The 23,954-nt window shown below is 38.6% G+C and overlaps 1 protein-coding gene and 2 pseudogenes across 1 annotated transcript; all 3 read left to right on the top strand.

The window, feature by feature from the left end:
* The first annotated feature begins 834 nt into the window (after nucleotides 1-834).
* On the top strand, nucleotides 835-1,172 carry LOC120269483 (annotated as a pseudogene).
* Nucleotides 1,173-18,714: 17,542 nt separating this feature from the next.
* On the top strand, nucleotides 18,715-20,222 carry LOC120279529 (annotated as a pseudogene).
* Nucleotides 20,223-23,252: 3,030 nt separating this feature from the next.
* On the top strand, nucleotides 23,253-23,705 carry LOC120279518 (formin-like protein 13). Its single transcript, XM_039286450.1, has one exon. The coding sequence runs from the start codon at nucleotides 23,253-23,255 to the stop codon at nucleotides 23,703-23,705; it is 453 nt and encodes a 150-aa protein (XP_039142384.1).
* The last annotated feature ends 249 nt before the right edge of the window (nucleotides 23,706-23,954 follow it).

Below are 23,954 nucleotides of genomic sequence, written 5' to 3'. Positions count from 1 at the left end.
TGCCGCCATCACCAACTTGGTTGACGCTAATATCGTTGCCCATTTGCTTCTCTCTGTGTTCTCGACGAGGAGCCGTGAAGACGAAGGAGCCTGAAATCTGGAAGTTGTAAAGACGAAGGAGTTAAAGCATGAAGATGGAAGAGCTTGAGAAGCCACCGACCACACAGCAACGGATACCCCAGCGTCGCCATCTAAAGCCGTATTCATCTGAAATGTTTCTCCGCTCGGCGTCGATGAGAAGAGCGATACCATTCTCTGAATTTTCTCTGTGCTTGCGATTTCAAGATGAAGGACGCCCTCACTATAATCAAGAACATTGTAACCTATGCAAAGAACAACAAGTACACAGTCTAATAAAAAACAATCTTGCCATCTCCTGAAGCATCATCAAATCAAAAGCCTTCATTTGCTTCGTTGTCTTGCTAAAAAAATGGACAGAAGAGGTGCATTGCTGTGGCGCTGGAGAAAATTACCAAAGTCATGATGCAGGACTTCAACCTTTGCCGATCCGCACTCAAGCTCACAATCCCCGATAGCAAAGCACTCGGATACCGATCACGAATATTCAAGGATTATCGGACTCTTGGTGAATTTCTTGGATGATAGAGAAGAGATGATGATCAAAGAGACAACGGTGGTGCTGACTAAGTCCTTGTGCACTGAGCACTATCCCTACTATGATCATTCCAAAGCTATATTCAAGATTGGAGAAATGAAGCACCTCGTTTGGCATGAGTAATTCGGAGGACAAAGTGTTTAAATGATGGCACTCATTTTGTTCTACACAAAAAAAAGTACGAGAGAGAACGAGAGAGAGAGAGAAAGAGAGAGGCCATGAGCACTATGAAGTTCTGCTGTGAATGCAACAACATCTGCACTGAAGGAGAATAAGGAGCAGAAAATCCTCCTTTTTGCTTGCCGTAACTGTGAACACCAAGAGATTTCTAATGACAACTGTGTCTATAGAAATGAAGTTATGCATTCTATTGGTGAGCGTACTCAAGTTCTGCGAGGATGAGTCGATCTAACTCTTCCTCGTGCAGGACTCATCGGATGCACAAAGTGCAATCATTCGGAAGTTGTCTTCTTCGGTCAGCTGCGAGAGGGAGGAAGGTATGACGCTCTTCGTGTCTGTCTGCGGTCCGGATTAGTGCCATCGGTGGAGGGATTAATATGCATTTAGGATGGGTCGAAGTTCAAGTTAACATCTATCGTTGTGTTCTTCAAACTTTGAATAATGTTGACATAGTATACTATCCATGTACTGTGTCTCATAGTGGTTCAGAACCATCTCTTGGCTAGTTGCAGTTCAACACTTTTGAGCTTCTAGTTCATTTGCTACTTTGTTGTGTTAGAAACCATGAAAATTATCAAAATCGAATTTTTAACTTAAAGGACATGAAGAGAAGCATTGTTTTAATGGAAATGAATAATAGAGAACTGGGAAAGTAACTACTATGTTACATAAAAAAAGTGGTGGTGAATTATTGCTTAGCAAAGGATTTCTTGATTCATGCAGCATGGTGTATGCTGTTTTCCCAGGAGGCCAAAAAGAGCCATGGCCAGCCCTTCTATTTCAAAACACTTCAATGTAATTGATCCTTTACGAATCAATAATAACCTTGGTCACCAACGTAAACTATTTGGCTTAAATACTAATAATAAATGAATTAATAAGTAAGTTGCATGGAATGGACGTGAGCTGATTGCCTCGAACTTACTTCAATCGAATGACGATCAAATCTATACTGTTCATCTTAAATTTCCTCGAACTTAAGCTATTCTGCTTGATGATGATATCACAACCTTCCAATCATATAAACATCTATCTTATGGTGATCAAATCTGAGTCATTCATGTTGCCTCGAACTTAAACTATTTCTGCTTGATGATGATATCACAACCTTCCAATCATATAAACATCTATCTTATGGTGATCAAATCTGAGTCATTCAGGTTGCCTCGAACTTAAACTATTTCTGCTTGATGATGAAATCATGGCCCTCCAATCGTATTTCCTGGTGATCGAATCAGAACCATTCATCTTAGATTGCCTCGAACTTAAGCAATTTTTGCTTGATGATGAAATCACAACCTTCCAATCATACAAACATCTGAATCACTCATGTTGCCTCGAACTTAAACATTTCTTCTTGATGATGAAATCATAGCCCTCCAGTCATACCTCCTGATTATCAAATCAGAACCGTCCATCTTATATATTGCCTCGAACTTAGGCTATTTCTAATTAATGATGAAATTCTAGCTATCCAACCCTATGACCTTATGCTAAACATAATGATATAATCATGATGATGGTGATGCTATCATGAATGAAAATGATGAGAAGCATGTTATTGTGTGCTAACCATGATAATGATAATGCTATCAATGATGATCCTGATGCTAAACATGATGATATAATCATGATAACGATGATGCTATCATGCATACGTGAACTAAAGAGAAGAATCTAAAGGCGGGTTCCACCATTCAAAAGATGCCCATGGGATGAGCATGGATTAATATATTAAGATCGTGGACCGGGACTACATTTAATGTTATATTGTTGCACATGTTTTTGCAACTCGAGCTTACTAAGTATCAACCCGAGTGAAGATTGGAGTTATCTAGAATTGATGTATCAATCCAATGCGATAAACTCATCCCAAAGCAATGGCGGGAAAAGATTATCTCGAGGCAGTGATGATATCTAAAAATAAATATATAAATTTCAAGGCAATAATAAGTTCTATATTTTAAGCAACAACGAGGCATGCAACGTGGCGACAAGGCACAGGCAGCAGCACTGATATAATATATATATATATATAAAGTTATATATATATATATATACATATAAAAAGTTATATGTTGTAGTGAATATATATATATATATATATATATATATATATATAATAAATAGCAAAATTTATAATTCACACATTTTCTTCCCTTTTACTTGTACTTGAGCCCTTAATCGGAGGTTCCTAAGACTTCAGTCTATGGTAATTAATAATGGAGGCTTGCCTCTATTAGGAATGGAAGAACCTACAAAAATACAAAAAATAAATAAATAAAAACTATTTGTGATTCGATATATCGCCTGGTGTCTTTTCACCGACACGATGTCAGGGCGTATATTTTCGATCCCACAAATTCTATGTCTCTGCTTAAAATGTTTTCTGTTTTGTTTAAACTGAAGTGTTGCCAGGTGGCCAATGGCCAATTTATGGTATCCCGTGCACAAGAATTAATGACGGCATTAAATTCTATCTTGTTAGTGAGAAAAGCTCGGTCCCCCGTGCGTTTCCATTTTTTTTTCTCGAATCTGAAACGTCAACCGGCTTACGGACTTCATACCATAAGTGAGAAGGAAGACCACTTCCTCTGAACACCCCCTCCTCCTCGTCCTCTGCTTCTTCTCGGATAAGTTTCATCTTCATGTGTCCAGGATATTCGTTTAAAGGATTTGTCGTGATCATCCTCTTCTGGAGAATCGATCATGCGACAAGTTAAACTTTCTTTTCCTGTTTAAGTTAGAAAGCCCGCCTAATTGCCTGAATGTGGAGGATGATGGGCAAGCAATTAAGCGGGTATTTTGACTTGATCAGGACAAGAAAGTTTTCACTCATTGCTTGATTGCGGAGGATTCTCGGGAGAGGGTGACCACGACACATACTTTAAAACGAAATTGATATTTATCACTTGAGAATTGTTCTCAGCGTTTAAAAAAATTTTTCTTAGTGTGCGAAATATTATTGTCTTTCGTTTAAGCTGTTTAATCGCCTTTTTAAACTCGTTCGTGTTCTACATTGATCGAGGTTCAAGTTGATCGCGATGTTATGCAACTGCCGTGAGCATTCGAGAGTACGAGATACTTGTTGAGGAAAGCTGAAATCTTAATAGACGAACTAGGATAGACTCGCAAATGTCCGATGTCCGTGACGACATTGTAAATGTTGTGGATGTTGTAAATGTTGTAAATATTTTATTTGAAATGAAGCAAAGCGTGTCCGAGTGTGAACTTTTGATATTTAATCGGAGGTCATTGTTAATGTTTAAATATTATAAATGAAACAAACTTATTTGAGTGTCAACTTTTGATATTTAAACATTTTTAGAAACAAAAAATGGCATTGTAAACAAACAAAAATGTTAAACAAAAATCGCCTTACTACTTAAAAGCAGATGACAACGGTGTTTAAACAAAAAAATAAATATGTTTAAACGATATACAAATTATTTAAACAGTAACCAATAGTTTAAAGAATATATATAATTGTTTAAACGTAAAAAGGTTGACGTTTAAACAGAGACCCATGAGGTACCTAAGAGGATTGATGGAATGCCTATAACACAATGTTTTGGAAAAATATCCATATTCAACACGATGTCGCAGAAAGCATTCAATTTAAACAATCACATATATATTTTAAAACAGTTAAATCAAAATATTTAAACGGTTTACATATTGGTTTAAACGACATAATCACAGTAACAAAATTCAATTTAAACAGTGAACAAGCAAGCTGCTCAAGTGTTCTCTTCATGGAGGCTCTGTCAGTGAACACAATATCAGTAAAAGCATTTAATTTAAACAATAATATATATTGTTAAACAGTGAAATGATAATATTTAAACGGTTTACATATTTGTTTAAACTATATAAAATGATTTTAAATAGTGAACCAATATGTTAAACACTGAATCATATTTGTTAAACATTAAAGATTGATATTTAAACAGAGAAAATCATGATAAGTGGAGTACTTTCCTTTGAGCGATGATAGGTTGGCTTCTATCGTCACTTGCTTACTTCCCGCCGCTTCTCGCTTGCAGTCGGCCGGTCGCTTGCAAGTACTTCACACTGCAGCATCGTCCTTACAAGCGAAGAAAAACTTCGAGACAATGGTAGAAAGCGGCAGTGGTGGAAAGTGACAATGGTGGAAAACGAAGAAGAACTACAAGCCAAGAAGCCAGTAATGATTGTCTCTAGGGATTAACCCTTGTCGGTCAGTTCAAGGGGGTCCATGTAATGAAATACCTTTTTTGCCTTTTAAAATGGTGGAAAAAATACCGCCCAATCACATCATGTCTGACTTTATGCATACAGTTGCGTACTTCTTTGTGAAACACATTTTAGAAGGCTCTTACATCATCTACTTCTTCTTCTTCTTCTCATTTGGGTTGTTCGATTTGAGTTCAGTAGTTATATTATGGATAGTTTTTATGGTATTGCTAGATACAACAGGGAGGGAAGAGTGCTAATGTTCACGGCGCTGACTTCTTGGGAGTCGGTGTTAGCTGAGATATGTGAGTGATGAGGTCTCGATGTTTCCCGTGTGAGGGTGAAGTTTATCACACCCGACGGGTATAAAACGGCTTGTCCAATAGAAAATGATGTCGACTTCCAGCGGATGTGTCACGTTCACTCAATCTTCAAATGCTCTGTAGTCGATCTTGTTGTGGAAAAACACGATGTGGCATTATTGAATCCTACTGAAAACGAGTTTTTCTCATTGTAAGATTATTCTCTTTTATGTTTATCTAGTTGTATAAGTTCATTACGGTTTAAGTTTGACAGGCTCTGTTTAAATATATTCTGTTTGCAATTAAATTTTATCTTCATCGTGTAACTCTTTGACTTAACGTTTAAATTATGATTTTATCATTTAAGCACGTTATGTTTCTGTTTAACTTATGGATGGTTTCGTTTAAACTGAAGTGTTGGCAGGAATTCTGATTCTGCTAGCGCTCCCAGCCAACCCCATGGCGAACCTGACGGTGTGAGATGTTTTCCTTCCTCATCAGATCATTCTGAACTGTAGTCGTTGGATATCGGACAACATTTTGAAGACGTTGAACATTTCAGGGGCGCACTTCAAAATTTTGCAATCAAACGGAATTTCGACTTCAAATTCATAAAGAACGAGAAACACCGGGTGACTGTGGAATGCGCTGCCATTGGTTGTCAATGGCGCCTTCATGCATCAAAAGAATATAATAAAAATACTTTCAGAATAAAGACAATGAACCCGCCACACACTTGCGGTGGTGGAGTGGGATCGGCCTCACACCCGAAAGCGTCCAAAAAATGGGTAAGCGCACGGGTGATTCAGAAACTCAAAGACCGGCCCTTGTACAAAGCCATCGACATTCAGAAGGACATGTTGCGGGAACATGGTGTCCACATTCCATACAAGCAGGCTTGGTTGGGAAAAGAGCATGCCGGGGTGGTGCTTGACGGCAGCGACATCTCCAGCTACGATTTGTTGCTTTGGTACGTGGATAAGGTGGTTGAGACAAACCTTGGCAACATTGCGATTGTGGAAAGAGATAGTGAGCAATTTAAACATGCATTCTTTTCTTTCAGAGCGTGTATTATCGGATTCAAGAAGGCTTGCAGGCCGCTGCTGTTTGTCGATGGTACCCACCTCCTTGGAAAGTATCGGGGTACTCTACTTGGTGTTATAGGCAAAGATAGAAACAATGGTTTCTTCCACGTCGCCTTCGGTATTGTCGACAACGAGACTGATACCAATTGGACTTGGTTCATATCCAAGTTAGGTGATGCTTTATACGAGGAAGGAGATTATCATGAGATAATTACATTCGTCTCGGACAGGTCCAAGGGCCTTGTGAACGTTATTGCGAGAGTCTTCCCTTCTTCCCCACATACATACTGTCTTCGACACTTGGAGCCTAATTTCATGAAAGACAACGTCAAACTAGGGAAGGCATTGAGAGAGAAGTGTTGGTCTATATACTTTCGTATTGCGTGGGTATCCACGGCTAAAGATTTTGATGATACCGTGAATGAACTGCAGGCCACATTATCCGAAGCCCATCATTAATTGATTAATAAATCAGATATGACACATTGGTCGAATTATCTGTTCAAAGGCGAACGTTGAGGTGAGATGTATTCCAATGTCGTGGAGTCGTTCAATGCTTGGATCAAAGAAGCTCGGCATTTGCCGGTAACGAAGATGGTCGACTCCATAAGGTATTCGAATGTTCATTTTCACTTAAGAATTCGTATTATCCTTTAAAATAGTTTATAAATATTCAAATATATTTCTCTGCGTTTAATTAATCTACATCATTGTTTAATTTATGATAATACTGTTTATTAAAGTGTGTTTATGTTTAAATATCAATGTCTTCGCTTAACATTGTCTAAGATTTGTGTTGTACGCTGTACAGGTTCAAGTTAATGCACATGTTATGCAACCGCCGTGAGCAAGCGAACAAATGGGAGACCTACTTGTGCCCGGACATACATTCGAAGGTGGAGATACTTGTGGAGGATAGCCGAAATCTTCGTATTGGTCGTTGTGTCGATGATCGTTATGAAGTGATTGACCAGTGCAGCTACTCTGTAGATCTTGCCATCAGAATATGCTCATGTCGTAGGTGGCAAGTTTATGATATCCCGTGCAAACACGCTTGCGCTGTAATAATGCAGACATACACCAATGTTCATCGATTTATTAGCGGCTACTTCACCGTCGACAATTACAAACTGGCGTATAAGGAAGCTATATTCCGCATACCCGACGATGACAAGCCTACGGACGAAAATCGTGAACTGTGTTTGCGACCGCCTGTGACGAGAAAGCAACCTGGGCGTCCTAGGCGAAAGAGGATCGAGTCAAAGCCTTTGAGGTCCGCGAGTTATGTTGCAGCCGCTGCCACGGCTCCGGTCACAATCGCAGATCTTGCAATGAAACTATCGCCGACTAGCCATTGTAAAACAGCTGATTTTAAAAAAAAAACAAACTTAATTGTGTGCCAACTTTTAATTTTTAAACAGAGAAAACCTTATTCTTACAGTTAACACATCTATTTAAATAGAGACATTATTATTTTAAACGTTAAATAGTTATTTTTACAAATGACTAGTTCTTCTTAAACTGTAACATGGATATTTAAACAATGACATTGATAGTTAAACAATTAAACTTAAAATTAAACAATGAAAGTGCAAGTTAAACAATGATACTGGAAGGTTAAAAAAAGAGTCAAGTATATAAATATAGATACATGTAAATTTACATTGACAAAATTTGTCATGTTCTTCGAAAACAATGAATTGAATTTAAACTGGTTTACATTTGAAACTATGATAACATATTCTATGAACCCGGTTTTGAACACTTCCCTTTGGCAGTGGTGTCGGCTACCCTCCACTCCTTAAGTATGCGGGAACATACTTTAATCGCAGATAAAGAACGTCTATCTGCGGTAGCCGTAGCTTCTCATCTGGGAGTAACTGCTCGATAAACCGCATCACATAAATGACGCAGTCGACACTTCCTTGTTTTTGTCGTTCGGTTTCAGTGTCATGAACAAGTGGGTACTTTGCGGTCGCCGACTCGACGAACTCCATGTCGATACAAAGGTCGAATAGGTTCCGCTGTGGAGGTATACAAGTTGATATTATAATACCGGTTATTTACCAAATACTATTACTCAAACACAAATTATTAAAGCACTTACCATGTCTAGCGCGTCTTTATCGTATTTCTTGCTTTGGCATGAAGAATAATGCATGTATTCTTGTTTGTCATTATCAAGGATGACGACATGGAAGTGGCCATTCATAATTATCGGGAGGATGACAATTTTAACATCATGCAAGTTGCGCGCGGCATCTCCGATCATAGCCATAGTGGTATCATGTGCGTCTTCCTGCATTGACATAAACAGCGCCAGTGGTCGTGTGATGGAGGCGCGCTTCTTATAACGATATGGCACTATCGTCAGCGAATTTTGGATTATACATACGAAAGCGTCCATCACATAGTCTGCGACCATCTCCTTCCCCTCAAGCAGATCGAATAACCTGGACCGTGTAAGGCTGACATAGTCATTCTTCCACACGATAGTGCTGCGGTTAAATAGTAACAGAGATACGTAAACAATTTTGTAAATATTTAACTGATACATCAACCGTTTAAATTCTATGTCGAATATTTAAACGTTAACTAAATAAATTAAATGGTAAAATATAATAATTTAAATTCTATCTAGAATAGTTAAACGTTAAATATATAACTTAAAAGGTAACATGTAATAGTTTAAACAATACCATAAAAACTTCAAACCTACTTGTCCATAGGGTAGTTGAGGAAGATCCTTATCAACTCCTATTCGTACTTGTTGAGGCGCGATTAGCAAACGTATTTTTTCTTCTTCGGAATAAAGATTTTCCGAACTTCTTCTAATTTTTGATTGGCATTGATCTTCTCTCTCGTCGTCATTTCGACGGCATTCCCTTGACTCTCGTTAACAGCTGTTTTGGGATCATCATGCGGCACTGTCGTTGACGGTTGTTGGTGTTTAGCACCAACATCATCTTCCTTCGATGCGGGCACGACGGCAGCATCAAGCGGAGACATATCCTTACATGCTTTTTGTTGTTGTGGGATTGTGTCTGTCTTCGATGCGGCACTGTTGGCCGTTGGTTCTACCGTGACTATGATTTCATTGATAATAGAGTCAACGACCTTCTCAACCGTGGCCACGACAACAGCATCAATGGGAGAAACAATGTTAGCTGGTTCTTGTTATTCAGGGATTGTGTCCATCTTTGATGCCGCACTGTCAGCTACCCGTTCCACCGGGTTCATGACAGAGTCATTGATCTTATCAACCGCGGTAATGGCAACATCATCTGTGATCTCCTCCACCGTGACGGCCATGTCATCAACGGTAACACCATCAGCCGCCGATGGTGCTTCTATTGTTTCATCATCAGCCGGCGGTGGAGACGGAGGTATTATTGTTTTTCTCTTTTTCGCAAGCCTCTTCGCAATGAGGCCGTTTTCGAATGGCCTCGTCGATGATGTTGTTGTCGTCGAAATCTGACTCCGCGTCTGTCCCGGGTGCTTCATTTGTTCGGAGGGACGCACGCCGATCATGTGACCGAGCCTTCCAATGCCTCAACCCGAGCGACAAACCGAGGGAACTCGGTCATCAATATCTGGCAAGCCTGTAGAAGAGTTGTAGTGACATCCTCGCCAAGTGTCGTCGGGGGCGCTGCCACGGTCGGGGGGCTACCACGATCGGGGAGACTGTCGATGTCGTCGTCGGTGGGGGTGTTGCAATCTGGCGGGGTAGTGGAGGGTTTCTCCAGCATCGAGGAATGCGTGCGCGTTTTGGGCTGGCAGTAGGAGAACGACGTCGAGCGTGCACGGAAGAGGTTGCCCTCTCATCTTGCTTTCGAGTAAGTGGTTCCGGAGCAATAGCATCGAACCGACAGTTGGCCCGAACAAATATATCTTCATCAGCATTCGCCGGAACCAGCTCAAGAAACTAACATGTGTAAACCAAACAATTTAGCGAAATCATTCAGTTTAAACAATAAAAACTATAGTTAAACATTGAACTTATATATTTAAACATTATAGCATAAACGTAAACAGAGAACAAAAGTTTTAAACATTGAAGAATACTTTTTTAAACGGTAAATGAACAAAGTTAAACGGTAAATAATATGTTTAAACATTAACGTCTACTGTTAAACACATTGTTTATGATTTATTACCTCTTTTCCTTCAAGAGATGACAAACTGGTTTCTATCGTCGCTTGCTTCCGGTAAGTATTTTCACCGTAGCACAACATCCTTGGGATCTTGCAGAAACGGACTTTCTTTCCGGTTCCGGTCAGCTCATAAAACCAGATGTTAAGTGCGACGTGCAACTCTTGATTTACCCTGTGTTGGTCTTCTTCCCCGCGCACCTAGCTTGCACTCGAGAGGCTGCTTGTGGAATGTCCTCCATAAGCCACTGCGTGCGTCACTCGCGCCCTACGCTGATCGCCCTACGCCGTAGATCATCGACATAATCAACGATCCAGTTAGGAACCGAGGAGGAGGCATTTGGGAAGAGAATTGTACCCATGAGGTACACCATCAGTAGTTTGGCAAAATTTTCTTCTTCTCCCCTCTGTCCAACGAGTTGCTGAAGAGTGCTCCTGATGGAGTCTTTGTGTCTCTCGTAGGTTTTGGATAAATACCTCTCTTCGAAAGCTGAAGCACGACTGCGTCTCCATCACAACGCAGACCAAGAACGAGAGCCACATCTTCAGGCCTGAAAGTCAGCATGCTTTCCCCGATCATGAATTTATTGGTGCGGCTATCGTACCTTTGCACAGAGAATCGAAGGGCCCGCCTTGAATACAGCTTCTAACTCGATGAACGCCGCGAACAGTGTCCTTCTGATGATCTCCCAGATGTCGAGGGATCATGTGAACTTTTCAATTTAGCCACCGGGTCTCCACTATCGGTGTCAAGTAGCATCACCCATTAACTAGATCGACCGCCATAATCACAAGCTCTCGCACAATAACAAAGACATTCATCTAGTCAGTATTCACAAATTGTTAGCTGGGAAATATAAGTTTTTAAACCAGAACTCTCAATTCTTAAACAGGTGATATCTCTTGTTAAACGAGACCCTATATTATTAAATAGAGATGTCAATATTTAAACGGAGATGACAAAACTTAAACGGTAAAAAGCTCATTCTTTAAACGGAGGCCCTCATTTTAGTACAATCGCAACCATATCAATCGAAAGGGAAACATACATTATAAACATTACACAAATCACAACAATCAAAAACTATTTCGATCGTGTATACAGCATCGAAAATCCAAAAACAAAAACAAAACCCTAGCCGAGAAATCTCCCTCGTAGACTAACAAAAACCCCAGACTGAGTAAATCCTCCCTGCAGCTTTCAAATGTCTTCCAATAAAAACAAAAAATCACAAAAACAAAACCGAAAAATGTTTCATTGTAACAGAATAGTTAACATAAAACCATAATTAGCACCTTAGATTGCAAACTGATGAAATGCCGAATACTTGCGCGGGACTTCTCGTTCGAGACACCGGTGGAAAGGGAAAAGCTGAATTTTATAGAAGATGTGCAAAAATGGCTGGAGACGCGAAAGTCGAGAGAAGACAAAGCAAACAGCTCAAACTGGGTCAGAGCCTCTAAGAAAAACCCCCACTTCCTCTCACACCGCCGAAATGGTCAGAAGCCACGACTTCCCGTGCAAGGGCATTTTTGTCCATAAAATTTAAAAATCACTTCGTTAACCACCGTTATATACTTTGGGGGTTTCAAAATCATAGAGTGTAAAAGGAAGGGGGTTTTCGGGATTGCAAAATTAGGAGGATTTTTTTTGCAATATGACAAACTTAGGGTTTTTGGGCAATTCCATCTACCAAAGACTAAAACCAAGAATTTAATCATTTAAAAAAAATAAATAATAAAAAAGGACCAAAAGTAGATTTTAAAAGGACACTTTATTTGAATTTTGACCCACCTGTGGCAAACCCCACTCAATCCTTTCTATGCGGATCCGGGTTTGGCCCGGTAACAAACCCAAACCCGATAACAAACATACCCGGCCCGTTAAGAGCCTTAGATGCTTTCGGAGTCGCAACCCTACGAAAACGCAGCGGAGTCGGAGTCTCGGAGAGAAGAAGAAGAAGAAGAAGAAGGCCTCGTTCGCACTCCTCTTCGATCGCAGATCTCTCCGCGCCCTTTCCAGGTACCTTTGATACCTTCTCTCTTCCTGAATTTCATCTCCTTTCTCGCCGCCCAGAGATTACGCCGTCTTAACACCGGATCAGGTGAGGATTTGCTGTTTTTTCCGCTGAATTTCGGTGTTTAGCATGCATTAGAACGCGGTGAGTGGATTTGTTAGGGTTTTATGCTTGTTTTGTTCTGAATAAGCGTTTTATTTGAATGCGGGGCTTGTTTGTGCGCTCTTGTTAATTTCATGGCTGGGGATTGTTAGGGGTAAGGGCTGTGGCCTTTTTGGTTTGTCTCATGACGAGTCTTGAAAAAGATGTTATTTTTTTAACTACCGGGATCTGAAAGTGGTAGGTATAGTTAGAAGAAATTTTGTGATTTGTTGAACTAGTGACATTTTTATTGAAATTGCGGATGGTTTATAATTTGTGGTTTGAAGTATTATTGGTCTGTAACAAGTGCTTGTTTATAACAGGATCATGGTGATGTGTTTGTGACTGTTAGTTTTGAGGACCTGTAAATTAAGTTTGAGTTTAGGAATGTTGGTTGCCCTTTGTTTGTTTCCTTAAATGTGCAAATTCTACTGACTAAGAACTTCAGGTGGTATGATGAAGGAAATTAAGGTGGTGTCTTGAAGTTCCTAAAGATTTAGTGGTTCTTGAACTGGCAGTTAAAACCTAGAAGTTAGGTTTGCCATTTTGAGGATGAGACCTGCCCATTTAGGAGAGTGTGTCAGTTTAGGCGAGTGAAGATATCAAGGCATGGTATGAATAGTGATCCAAATAAAATTTGCAAGAATATTTAATAGGAAAGATGCATTCTGGTATGGTGATTTGTGATTTCCTCAGGAAAAGCAATTGCAAATCATGGAGTAATACCATGTTGTCGGAAAAAGTTAAATCTCCTCTCCCATTCTGGTATTATAATTTTTGTAGGGACGAACAAAGCAACCTGAGAACATGCTAAAAATGGGTTGCGTAAATGGGGCTAGATAGCTGTTTGGGTTCTCTGTATGGTGATTGGTATCTCATATGCGGTCAAAATTTTGGTAGATACCATGTGAAATACTTGTCTTATGGTCCTTCAATTCATTGTTTATGGATTTGACCCCGATCATTTGTAACAATTAGCTATGATTTTTACTGTACTGGAAATATATAGATATTTTGCCTCATTATGCAAACTAATAGTTGAGGCCACAAATATTAGGGAAGGGAGTATGCATTTGGTGTTTTAAGATAACAAATTAGTAGCGGTTATGAAATATTTGCTTATCTTTCCCTTGTTTTGTGAAAATATGATCAGAGGCTGGACTTGCAAAATTATTTTGATAACAGAAAGTGCGGAATGTGTGGCGATATTCATTTAATGGAGAGACATGCAGTGAAAGATCATTGACCAGCGTAATAGTCATGCAAAAACCATAATGTGTATGAGTTGTGGCGATGTGCTATACTAGGCCAACTTTTTTTTAATTCCAGGCTATTAATAAATTTTTAATTTTTAGTGGTTGCATGGTCCTAAGGTTTGTGTGCGTAGGTGACCCTTAGATTTTTTTTAGATGTATATGATAATTATATTTTTGTCTGTTTCTTTAGATGAATTTGGTAATTGATATTTTTAGATGGATTTGGAAATGAGTTGGTTAGATACATGTGATTTGACATTGTTGTTTTTTTCTTGCAAAGTTCTAGTTCATGGAAGTTGTAAAAACATCTTCTGTGGTTTGTAGATGGAAATTCTGGGTTACATTTGTCGGTTAGCTTATCTTGGCTAAACAAGACATTTTTTTAGCTGCATCATTTTTTTGTTTATTGGCCGCTTTCTAGGAATTTGTTATTCCCATTTATGACAATTTAATTATGTTTACGTGGAATTGAATATACTGGTTAGCTGGTATGTGATTGCAACTGGGATAATTTGCTTTTTATTTAACTTAACTCAAGCACATGCCTTTTATATTGGATCTTTCTGTCATATGACCTGTTATCATTTGTGGATGTGCCATTATTGCTGAATCCTAAAGCTCTTTGTTCCTCACTATTTTATATATCTATATTGCTTTTTGATGTTGGAGGCTTAGAGCTAGAAAATTGTATCTTATCTATTTACTGCCACTTTTTCCAGCTTGTAATATTTGAACTTGCTTTGACTATTTAAAAGTTGGAAACTGAATTCTATTTGGTTCAGTTTGAATATGGAGTTAAATAACAAGTTTGAACACTGCAGACATGGCCCTGCAAAATTTGTGAAGAAGATTGATCATCAGGGTGTCCTTAATTAACTCAATCTTTTGGCGATCTTTAGGGCATGCGTGTCATTATTTTTGTCTAGGTCTTCTTAATCTGTAAAATTCCATTTTTGCTGGCTTATTTTTAAGTTAACCACAGCCAACTAAGGGGATGGATGATTGGGCAATGTAAATGAATGATCCTGGCACTTTTTGACGAAGGGGATCATTGTAAACATGAATTTACTTGTTAGATTGAAAGACCATTAGCAACATTAGTTATATGAAACTATTTTTAATTTGGTTAGTTTGGATTTACTGATTGATCTTTTTTGATCTGATGCAGAGGTTACCCTTTAATTGTTATTCTACTAGATTCATCTGAAGCAAGACTTTTGTACCATTGAATTCTAGAATGATAGAAGAAGGTGTTTTCTTGATGTCAGTTGATTGAAATCAATTTACATGATGATTTAGATCTGGATGAGTTTATCTTTGCATTGTTGTAGCTGTGGCACGCTACTTAATTTGTGCAAGCCGATGCCATTCTTTCAATAATGAAGGAAGATTTGAGTATCTATATGATGTAAATGCTTTTATATGCCCTAATTGTTCGGCCTGCTTTTTCCTCAACACTATAAATTTTCCTTGATGATGGTACATTGAGAAAGTATTTGTGTCTACTTCTGGTGGAAATTTACTTAATACTATATGTTGTTGTTGTTGTTGTTGTTGATGATGATGATGATGATGATGATGATGATGATGATGATGATAGTTTAGTCTGTTAATTTTTTACACACTCTTTCTCCTGCTATATGTAAGCTTTTATTGTATGGACTGCAGTTGGTCTTAATTTCTAAATTTGGAAACCTTGCAAGAAGGAATTTGGTGATTATAGATAGTAACAAAGGCTATCTTCTGGATGGTTTTGAGATTTGAAATGAAGTTTTATGGAAAGATAAATATTCCTACTTGCTACATATTCATAAATTGTTTTTAAATGGAGTAAGAAAATAGGTTTACTTTGTTATATAGTTTTGACCCTATTTGGTTTTAATAGATTGATAGACATATTATTCTGAATATCCAATGGTATTTTATTTTCATCAGCCTAAATTCGCCTTTAGTAGGAAGCTTCTCATATGATTAGCATTGGGCAGTTTGTACCTCTTCAGTATTTTCTCAACTCTGAAAAAGAACTAGAACTGGACTTCTTTCTCATCTGATTTTGGAAATGAATATAGTTTCTTTTCTTTGTACCCATTCCAAAGTCCATATCATTTGAACTAGATGGACATGGTGTTTCTGGAAGTCACTTAGAAGGAAGTTCACGAATGTATCTTTTGACTCCGACTGTGTTGTCTTGCAGTAACATACATTGACCCAGAGCTTTTAGAGGACTTTCGTGAAGAGGTGTGATTGGAAGTTAACACCCTCTTGTTCTGCAAACCATTTCTTACTAGGTCTCTGTTTGTGTATTTTGCTACTTTTGAAGTTGTGTTTTAAGTTTTGTAGTCTTATGGCATTCTATTTTTATTGGTTTGGGTTATGTATATACAATAACATAGGAATAAGGCTCCTGGATCCAGTGAACAATGGCAAACACCCTCTGTCCTCCTAATCTTGAATAAGAGTTAAGCGCCATTCTGGTCAGCTTAGTCCTCTGATTAGAGCATAACCGTGGAATAAAGTAATCTCCAGCTCCCGATACTGTTTACTTCGTATTCCTGGGCCAAGAGCAAAGCATTTCTCTGTATCCATCTTAATTTCCATCAAAAATGTAAAATAATGTGCAACCCCCATTTGTCAGCTATATGTCTCTCTGTGACACATGTTAGATGCAAGCTAAACACAACAAGACAAATGAAAGAAGTAGATGTGAGCTGCTGAAGGACCATCCATAGATCTCCAACTTCAAAAAGCTGTTTTCAGTCACAAAATGCATGTCTTCATTCTCTTACAAAGAGACACAAGAGAATTAGAGTCATCATCATAACCTTTAAAAGACCTTATTACCCTTTTAACCCACCTTAGGGCAGACATCTAACGTAAGGATGCACACACATTAATAAGCATAAGTATTAAACATCACTACTAATACAGTGCAGACAATCTTTCTCTTTCTTATAAGCACAATTTTTGTTATTAGTCTCATCATCTACATTGGCATGGCGATGAAACCATCCAATCTGGTGCATGCTCCATAAACCATGTTTGATTATAGATGCTGGCAGTTAAGCTTACAAACTCAGCATATACTTTTCACAACACTGTTTTCTCGCCATAGATAATGCAGCATGAATTTAGTTTGTTTGCTAAGTCACTTTAAAAAGCCATACATCAGTGTGGTTGAAAGTACAGAAAGGAGTGAATATGCTAACTGAAAATATTAGAGGAGAAACAAATAGAAAGTATCAAGCATGTTGGAAGATGGTTTTTGGGTCTTACCATTAAATATATGTCTGCCCAAGCACTGCAAATTGGGTTTATAGCATATTTTAAAAATTAAAATGGGTCTGATAAAAGATTGATTGCAAGTATTCCTTCCAGCATCAACAAATGTGATGTTGTATCTTGCAAAGCCAACTGGGAAGGAACGTGGTGTCGCGCACTGCAATTCACCCCAAATTCTTGAAAGGAGAAATAACTCACTTGGCATAAAGAAGCAATCATAATTTTTAAGCTGAATGCACACAAACTGCTAGTGTGTGGTAATATTCTAATTATATCCCAGTATTTTAGCCAAGGGAAACTCTCTCTTGAAATGACATTACTCTGCCCTCCCATGTTTGATACTTCTGTTAGGGCTCGACTCGTTTCGAAGTAGAATTCTAGCTTTTTCTTCTTAATGCTAACAAAGATAGGTCTACTATATGAGGATTACATGGGAAACCATGTGTGTGGGCATAGGACCTAATTCTTTGTAGCCTTTTATTGGTCTAGTGGGTGTGGCATATAGAATGAAAGAATATCATTGCTAATTTGTTCAAGGCTTTTGGACTCTCAAGTAAAGTGATGCAAGAACAGGAAGTAGTATAGTGATATCTGGGAGTACATGTGCTTAGGGTGAGCTGTTTGCAATACAGTCATTCATAGTTTCTTTAGCTTTTACGCTATTATATCTTCACGCGATAGTCTCACTTGCTTTAGTCTCCTCTGTGTGTCTGCCTCTGCGGTACCTCAGCAGTTATTGCCTCAGTCTATCCTAGAACACAAAAGTTTCTTCCTCACTTGCATTTAAAGTTCTCTCTATCATAATCTGTACCAAAATTGCGTTTCTAAACCTGAACAACCCATCGTATCGCTCCATTAATACCTATGCTTGTAGGTATCTGGGATGCAAGGACAGTTGTATTCACCTGTATTTAATTTCTCCATATGGAGCGAGCATAGTTGTAATGATTATTGTTGAAAGTTATATGTGGTTGTGGGAACTCATCTCAACTTTGAGCTCTCGATTTTCGATTTGCTTTGCATAACTTTGTGGGTGAATTTCTTTACCACCAGCTGCTTGTTACATGTCACGTGTCATTGAAGTCTGGTAACTGGTAGTGACCTATGTGCTTCGATATTATGATATTCACCTTTAATCTAAGTTACAAGAGTCACGCAAAATTGCACTTTTTCTTCAGACTTTCAGAGATTATTATATTAATCAATATATATGCTGCATCGTCGCCAGTGAGTCATGTCATTTTGTGAATTACGTATATCGTAAAAACTTTGTGTGGGGAACGTCCCTAGGTAATAGCTTTTGCTATAGCTGCTCAGCAAACCCACATGGATGGCTCTGCATAGCGGTAAAACCTCTGTTTATGTTCGTGCCCAACTCCTCTTCTGTTTTCAGGTGCTTGTTTGCTGCACATAGACCTGGTAGATGCTTATGTAAAACTAGGAAGTTCAGATCTGCAACAGTAGCATGCAAATGGCAGACACATCAATGACATCAAGCTTCATGTCTTCTGTGACATCCACTACTGAGTGGTGTGAGAAAAATTATACTCATTCTTCAAATACAGTGCAGAGTTTTACAACACCATCCTCCAAATATCTCCTTGCATTCCGCTGGCACTCATTGGCCTGATAAACGCTGAGGCAACGCTGTTTAGCAAAGAGGCTCAGTGCTCCCGCACATCGCGATAGATACGTGCACAGGGGACAAGCTTTCGTTCCATGCTACACTGCAGCGCATGTGTAAGACTCCTTTCTTTAATACAGTTCTTTTCGCATGAGATTTTAGTCTTATTGGATTTGATCTCAGAGTCTCTACTATTATGGTTCAAATTTATTATTATTGTTCAAATTGGGCTATTTGATTTTACACCTCGAGCACTTTTGCCTGCTAGCGGACAAAATTTTAATGTTTGCTTTTCGCATCTCTTGATCGAGTTGTTGATCAAGACAATAGATACTGCCTTTCACCAAGGCATTTTGTCTCTTAGGCCTTTATGTAGACAACCATGCAATCCCGCAGTGTTAAACCAGTTGACATGGGCTGAAGAGATGGCTGAGTATTGAATTTCTCAGCGAACTCATGTCAAATGCATGCAACATGCTTGTCAGTGACATTCCTGTCAGTCGCAGTAGACTGGATCATCATCCCGGTCGCCAACTGTTCTGATCTAGCTTCAGCTACTGTGCATGAAACTATACTAATCCCTCTTTATTAAACAACTCTGACATGTGTATAATAAATCAATTTATCCCCTCTTCCCTCCGACTAATTGTTTACCCTTGTGCTGTATTTTGACACAATTTTCTTGTTTCCTCGCTTAACTGTAGTGTCTTTACTTTATTATAAGCTTGATTTACTTAACTGTATAAACCTCCTTCAATTTGCCTGATGGCCACAAATCCTGACCAACGCTTGATGTTCATATTATTGTGGTACATGATATGTCTGATTTATTTTTCATTAAGCATATTGCACTTTTATAAGTCGCAAACAACATATGGTCCATGTGCATGCATTTTTCTTTAATTGCATCTTCATCCAACTCCCAGACAACAGTCAGAGCGATGAAACCCCAATGGTCTGGGAGATGCTGCCTTTACCTCACGCCTGCTCTATTCGCCAGATTGGAATACCAGGAGCACAACGCCCAGCTCTCTTGTTCCTCTATGGTGCGCATTTCGCGTCCATCTCGCTCGTGAGCAGGCTTCAACAGGGACCTCAAGGTGCATGTGGGGTGCTGTGCTTTCTGCATTCCTCGAATGTACAAGTATTACATACACATCGAAGAGAGAGCTGCCAAACGGCTCGCCAAACTCTACGTGGCAACAATCTTGGAAGCTTGCGTCGAGTTGTTTCGATCGCCTCTTCTGCAAAGCAACTCTCAAGTTGGTACATCAATCCACAGGTCATACGCATTGTGGCATGCGCAAGTGGGTTTCAACTCCACTATGCCACACACAGTCTTATCGTTTTGCTGAAGCCCAACAATGAACGAATCCACAAGTTGCCCATTTGTTCTTCGGATTCTTCCCTGGCGTGAAGATTCAAGCTGTAAGAAGCAGTGACGTTAGACACATCGCTTTCTGGTTTGTTTATTTCAGATTTTTACCTAAAAGTGCAAATGTTTACTTTGTGGTTTCCAAGTTACTCCAGAGTGATGTCTCCGCTGACTGATCATTGACTTCATTAGCTATCAACTTAACATGAGTTATCTATGTACCATATTTTATGTTTCCTATTAACATGAATATTCAAGCTAAGTCATGGTGTTGTCGTATTTTGATGTAAATGTCTCTTCAAAAGAGATCCAAACGAATCAATTTTTCTTTGGCCTTTATTTCGCATCTATAGAAATTATCCAACAGGCTCAATGTATATGCCTTGTCAGTTGCTGTGTGTTTTGCTTTAAATCAAGTTACGTCCCTTGTTTACTATTTTATTTTGGTTTCTTGTCAATATACATCAATTTCCTTCTGTTTGTTTTGAACTAGAACTGAAATATGTTCAAATATGTTATATTGAGCTTCTCTTCATGGTTGCTAACAGCATTAATATGATAGATTTTGCTCAAATCTATTTACGTTATGTGGATTTTTTTTTTTGATTTTTTTGGACGATGTTGAACCCATCCCTAAGGCTTTCGCTCATTAAAACTTGACATGCTCCCAATCATAATAGAAAAAATATATTGGGAATCATGAGATATGTGAGCGCCGCCACCAGAAACCCAACAAGCATTAATTTCCCGAATAATTTGAGGTTTGATAATCGGCCTCCTTGAAATGAATATCCATGAAAGCATTCAAGGCTAATTTGCAGACGGGCCAAGCACGCCCCGGATTTGTCTCTCAAAATAAATAAATAACAAACAACCAAAATGCTTGTTGGCCTAAACCAGAAACACTTTCATTAATATATATGGATGATGTTTTTTCTAAAAATGTCGCCACATTATAGATTTTATTTATTTATATTTTATTTTGAAGCAAACATCGCTTCAAGAGTGGGTATATGATTCCAACTTTCCCGCATCAACTTATTAAAAATTCATTTTTAGTGATAAATTTTATTTTCATTAAACGGCTATAATCATAATGTGCTCTAATGTATACATTTTATAAATTTTTTAGTAAAGCAATTTTTAAGAAGTAATAATAAATCATGAAGAAATTCCATTTTTTTAATGTAAACAAATTACATATAAAATTATAAATAATATTAATAATCATTTCATTTGTATTAATATATATAAATAGAATATACCAAATTGCCGACATTAATAAAACTTCTGTATGTTTTGTCAATCTTCAAACACTATGATATACAAAAAGACATTTCATTCTTTTTTGATTTTGTGGTTTTATTTTATTTACTATTTATTTATGAATTGATAAATTATTTATCTCAACTAGGAAGAAGTTCATACTAACCTCTCATTTGGTTAGAAAACCATCCTCATATATATATGATATTGGTAGTAAATTTAAAATAAAAACTTACATTTTATAAATTTGATAAGAAAAAACAAGGTTTTTTTTCATATTCAAGCTACATGGTTTCCTCCTATTAAATAAAATTAAAAAAAAATGTTACCGATAAGTAACACCTTTCTTTATTTAATGGATCTTAATTTATCAATTTATTTAAAAGCAATATAGAGGATGAACTCAACCACATAAATAGTGTAAGTAGTATGACTAAAAAAAAAAAACTCACCTTACCTAATGCTGCGAAGAGAAGTTGATCTTTAACATCTTATTTAGTACTGAAACAAATTAACAAGTTCTTACAAAGGCTCTTTTGCAAAATGTGGTAGCTTTCATGGCTATTGCATTTATTATTAGGCTCAATGATCATACACCCGAAAACACAATCCTAAAGAATTAGCGGTTTAGGTACACTTCGAAAATTCATATCGTAAAAATAATTTATATATTTTTCGCACAGCGCAAATGTTATAAGCGAAAAGGACAAACGGTGAGTATCACCATTGACTGACTCTCCGGGAATAATCTCCTAATATGCAACTCCTGGAGAGAAAATAAGAGATATTTTTCATACACATAACTTCCATACATGAATCAAGAATCAAGAATACGAGACTCAATTTGAGAATCTCCTCAATCACAAGTGCCTGGTCATAGCCCATGTATCTTGAAGCGAATTTGCTCAAACTAAATAAATAAATGTTGATAAAACCTAAATCATTCCCGGTTATCTCAAGTTTTTCATGAAATAAAATGTTTTATTTCAATGAGATGGACCACAAATGTTTATAACTCATATCCCCGGGTTCAATGCGAGTATCCGACGACTATTATTGGTCTTTTTCTCGAGAAGACTCCATAAACATAAAGATTTGTACTATTTCCTCGCCGCCATGTACTTCCACGCCAACCGTTTCATGGGAATGCGAAATCGCTCATGGAGCTTAAGTCGCCTGTAAATAGCCTCCCAAAGGCCTTACGACTACATGTGCTACTGAGAAAAATTATGTGTTATCCGCTTATCGGCTTGCACTCTTAAAAAATTTTGAAATCTATATCGTCTCAATAAAAGTTAATTGCATACATACCTCGAATAATATACATAATACGTATATACTTAAGTCTAAATTAGTCAAACCATCTATTAACAAACAACAAATATATAAAATTATCAACAGGTCATTATGGCAAGCACTTTGAAAATTTTTTTTGTTGTAAAGTGTTGCTTTGGAATCTTTTGTATATCTTAGTCCAAGTTATAACCATCAAGTAATCAAGTCAATATCTTAATCTAATAAAGCGCAGCATCCCAATTACTCATATTTTCTGCAGATATACAATTAATATGCTGGCGGAATATGCACTGCAACTCGCGGCGAGTCCACCTTAAAGAAGATGGATGACTACAATGAGCAACGCGCAGCGCCAAAGATTTGCTACATTGTTAAATGCTCAATAAAACCCCAAATTTTAAAGTCAATTCCTCTGCTTTTGATTCAAAGGTCTCTCCCTCCAAATGCAATGGCAAACCCTAATCAGATCAAGATCCACCTTTCCATCTCACCTCCACCTCCACCCTTCCCTCCATCTCCATCAAACCCTAGCTCACCATCACCCTCCAGCCTTCTCCACGACCTCTTTCTCCGCCGCTCGCCCCATCGCCGCCGCCGCCGCCGCCAACTGACCTCGCCCACCGACCTTCCTACCCCAACCCCTCCGCCTGCCTTCAATTCCTCATATCCGTACCACCCCTCCCGGCCCTTCCATCTGTCTCACTCCTCCTCTTCCGCCGCATGCTCCGCTGCCGTTCCACCCGGACCGCTTCTCCTTCCTTCCTCTTCGCGCGGTTGCGTTCGCGCCACCACCGACCCTAACCTCGTCTCTCTCTCCATTCCCTTGCCCGGCCATGGCGTCTCGCTGACCCCTTCGCTGCCACTTGCTGCTCCATCGCCGGGCGCTTCTTCGATGCCTTGATCTGCCTCACAGTTCATTGAAACGCTTGAGAACGATAGTCACTTGGAACGCTGGCCATTCCCTGTTCCAAGTCTGCGCAATCCCATTGCTACACCCTTCAGTGCGCTCCTCCAATGGCGAGAGGACTTGCGCGCAACGCTGACACTCTCATTGCCGCTCTATCCTGCTGTGCGCCCCAACACCTTGTTATGGTAAGAGCTGGTACGCACTAGCCATTCGTATGCTTATGCATTGCGGAGCTGAGCACGA

Source organism: Dioscorea cayenensis, chromosome 2 (genome assembly GCF_009730915.1).
Source record: "Dioscorea cayenensis subsp. rotundata cultivar TDr96_F1 chromosome 2, TDr96_F1_v2_PseudoChromosome.rev07_lg8_w22 25.fasta, whole genome shotgun sequence".
Taxonomy (NCBI): domain Eukaryota; kingdom Viridiplantae; phylum Streptophyta; class Magnoliopsida; order Dioscoreales; family Dioscoreaceae; genus Dioscorea; species Dioscorea cayenensis.
This window is presented reverse-complemented; position numbering and strand designations above follow the sequence as displayed.

What these genes read in the sequence shown, in the direction of transcription:
- LOC120279518 (XM_039286450.1), top strand. Translation starts at nt 23,253, where the DNA reads ATGGCAAACCCTAATCAGATCAAGATCCACCTTTCCATCTCACCTCCA.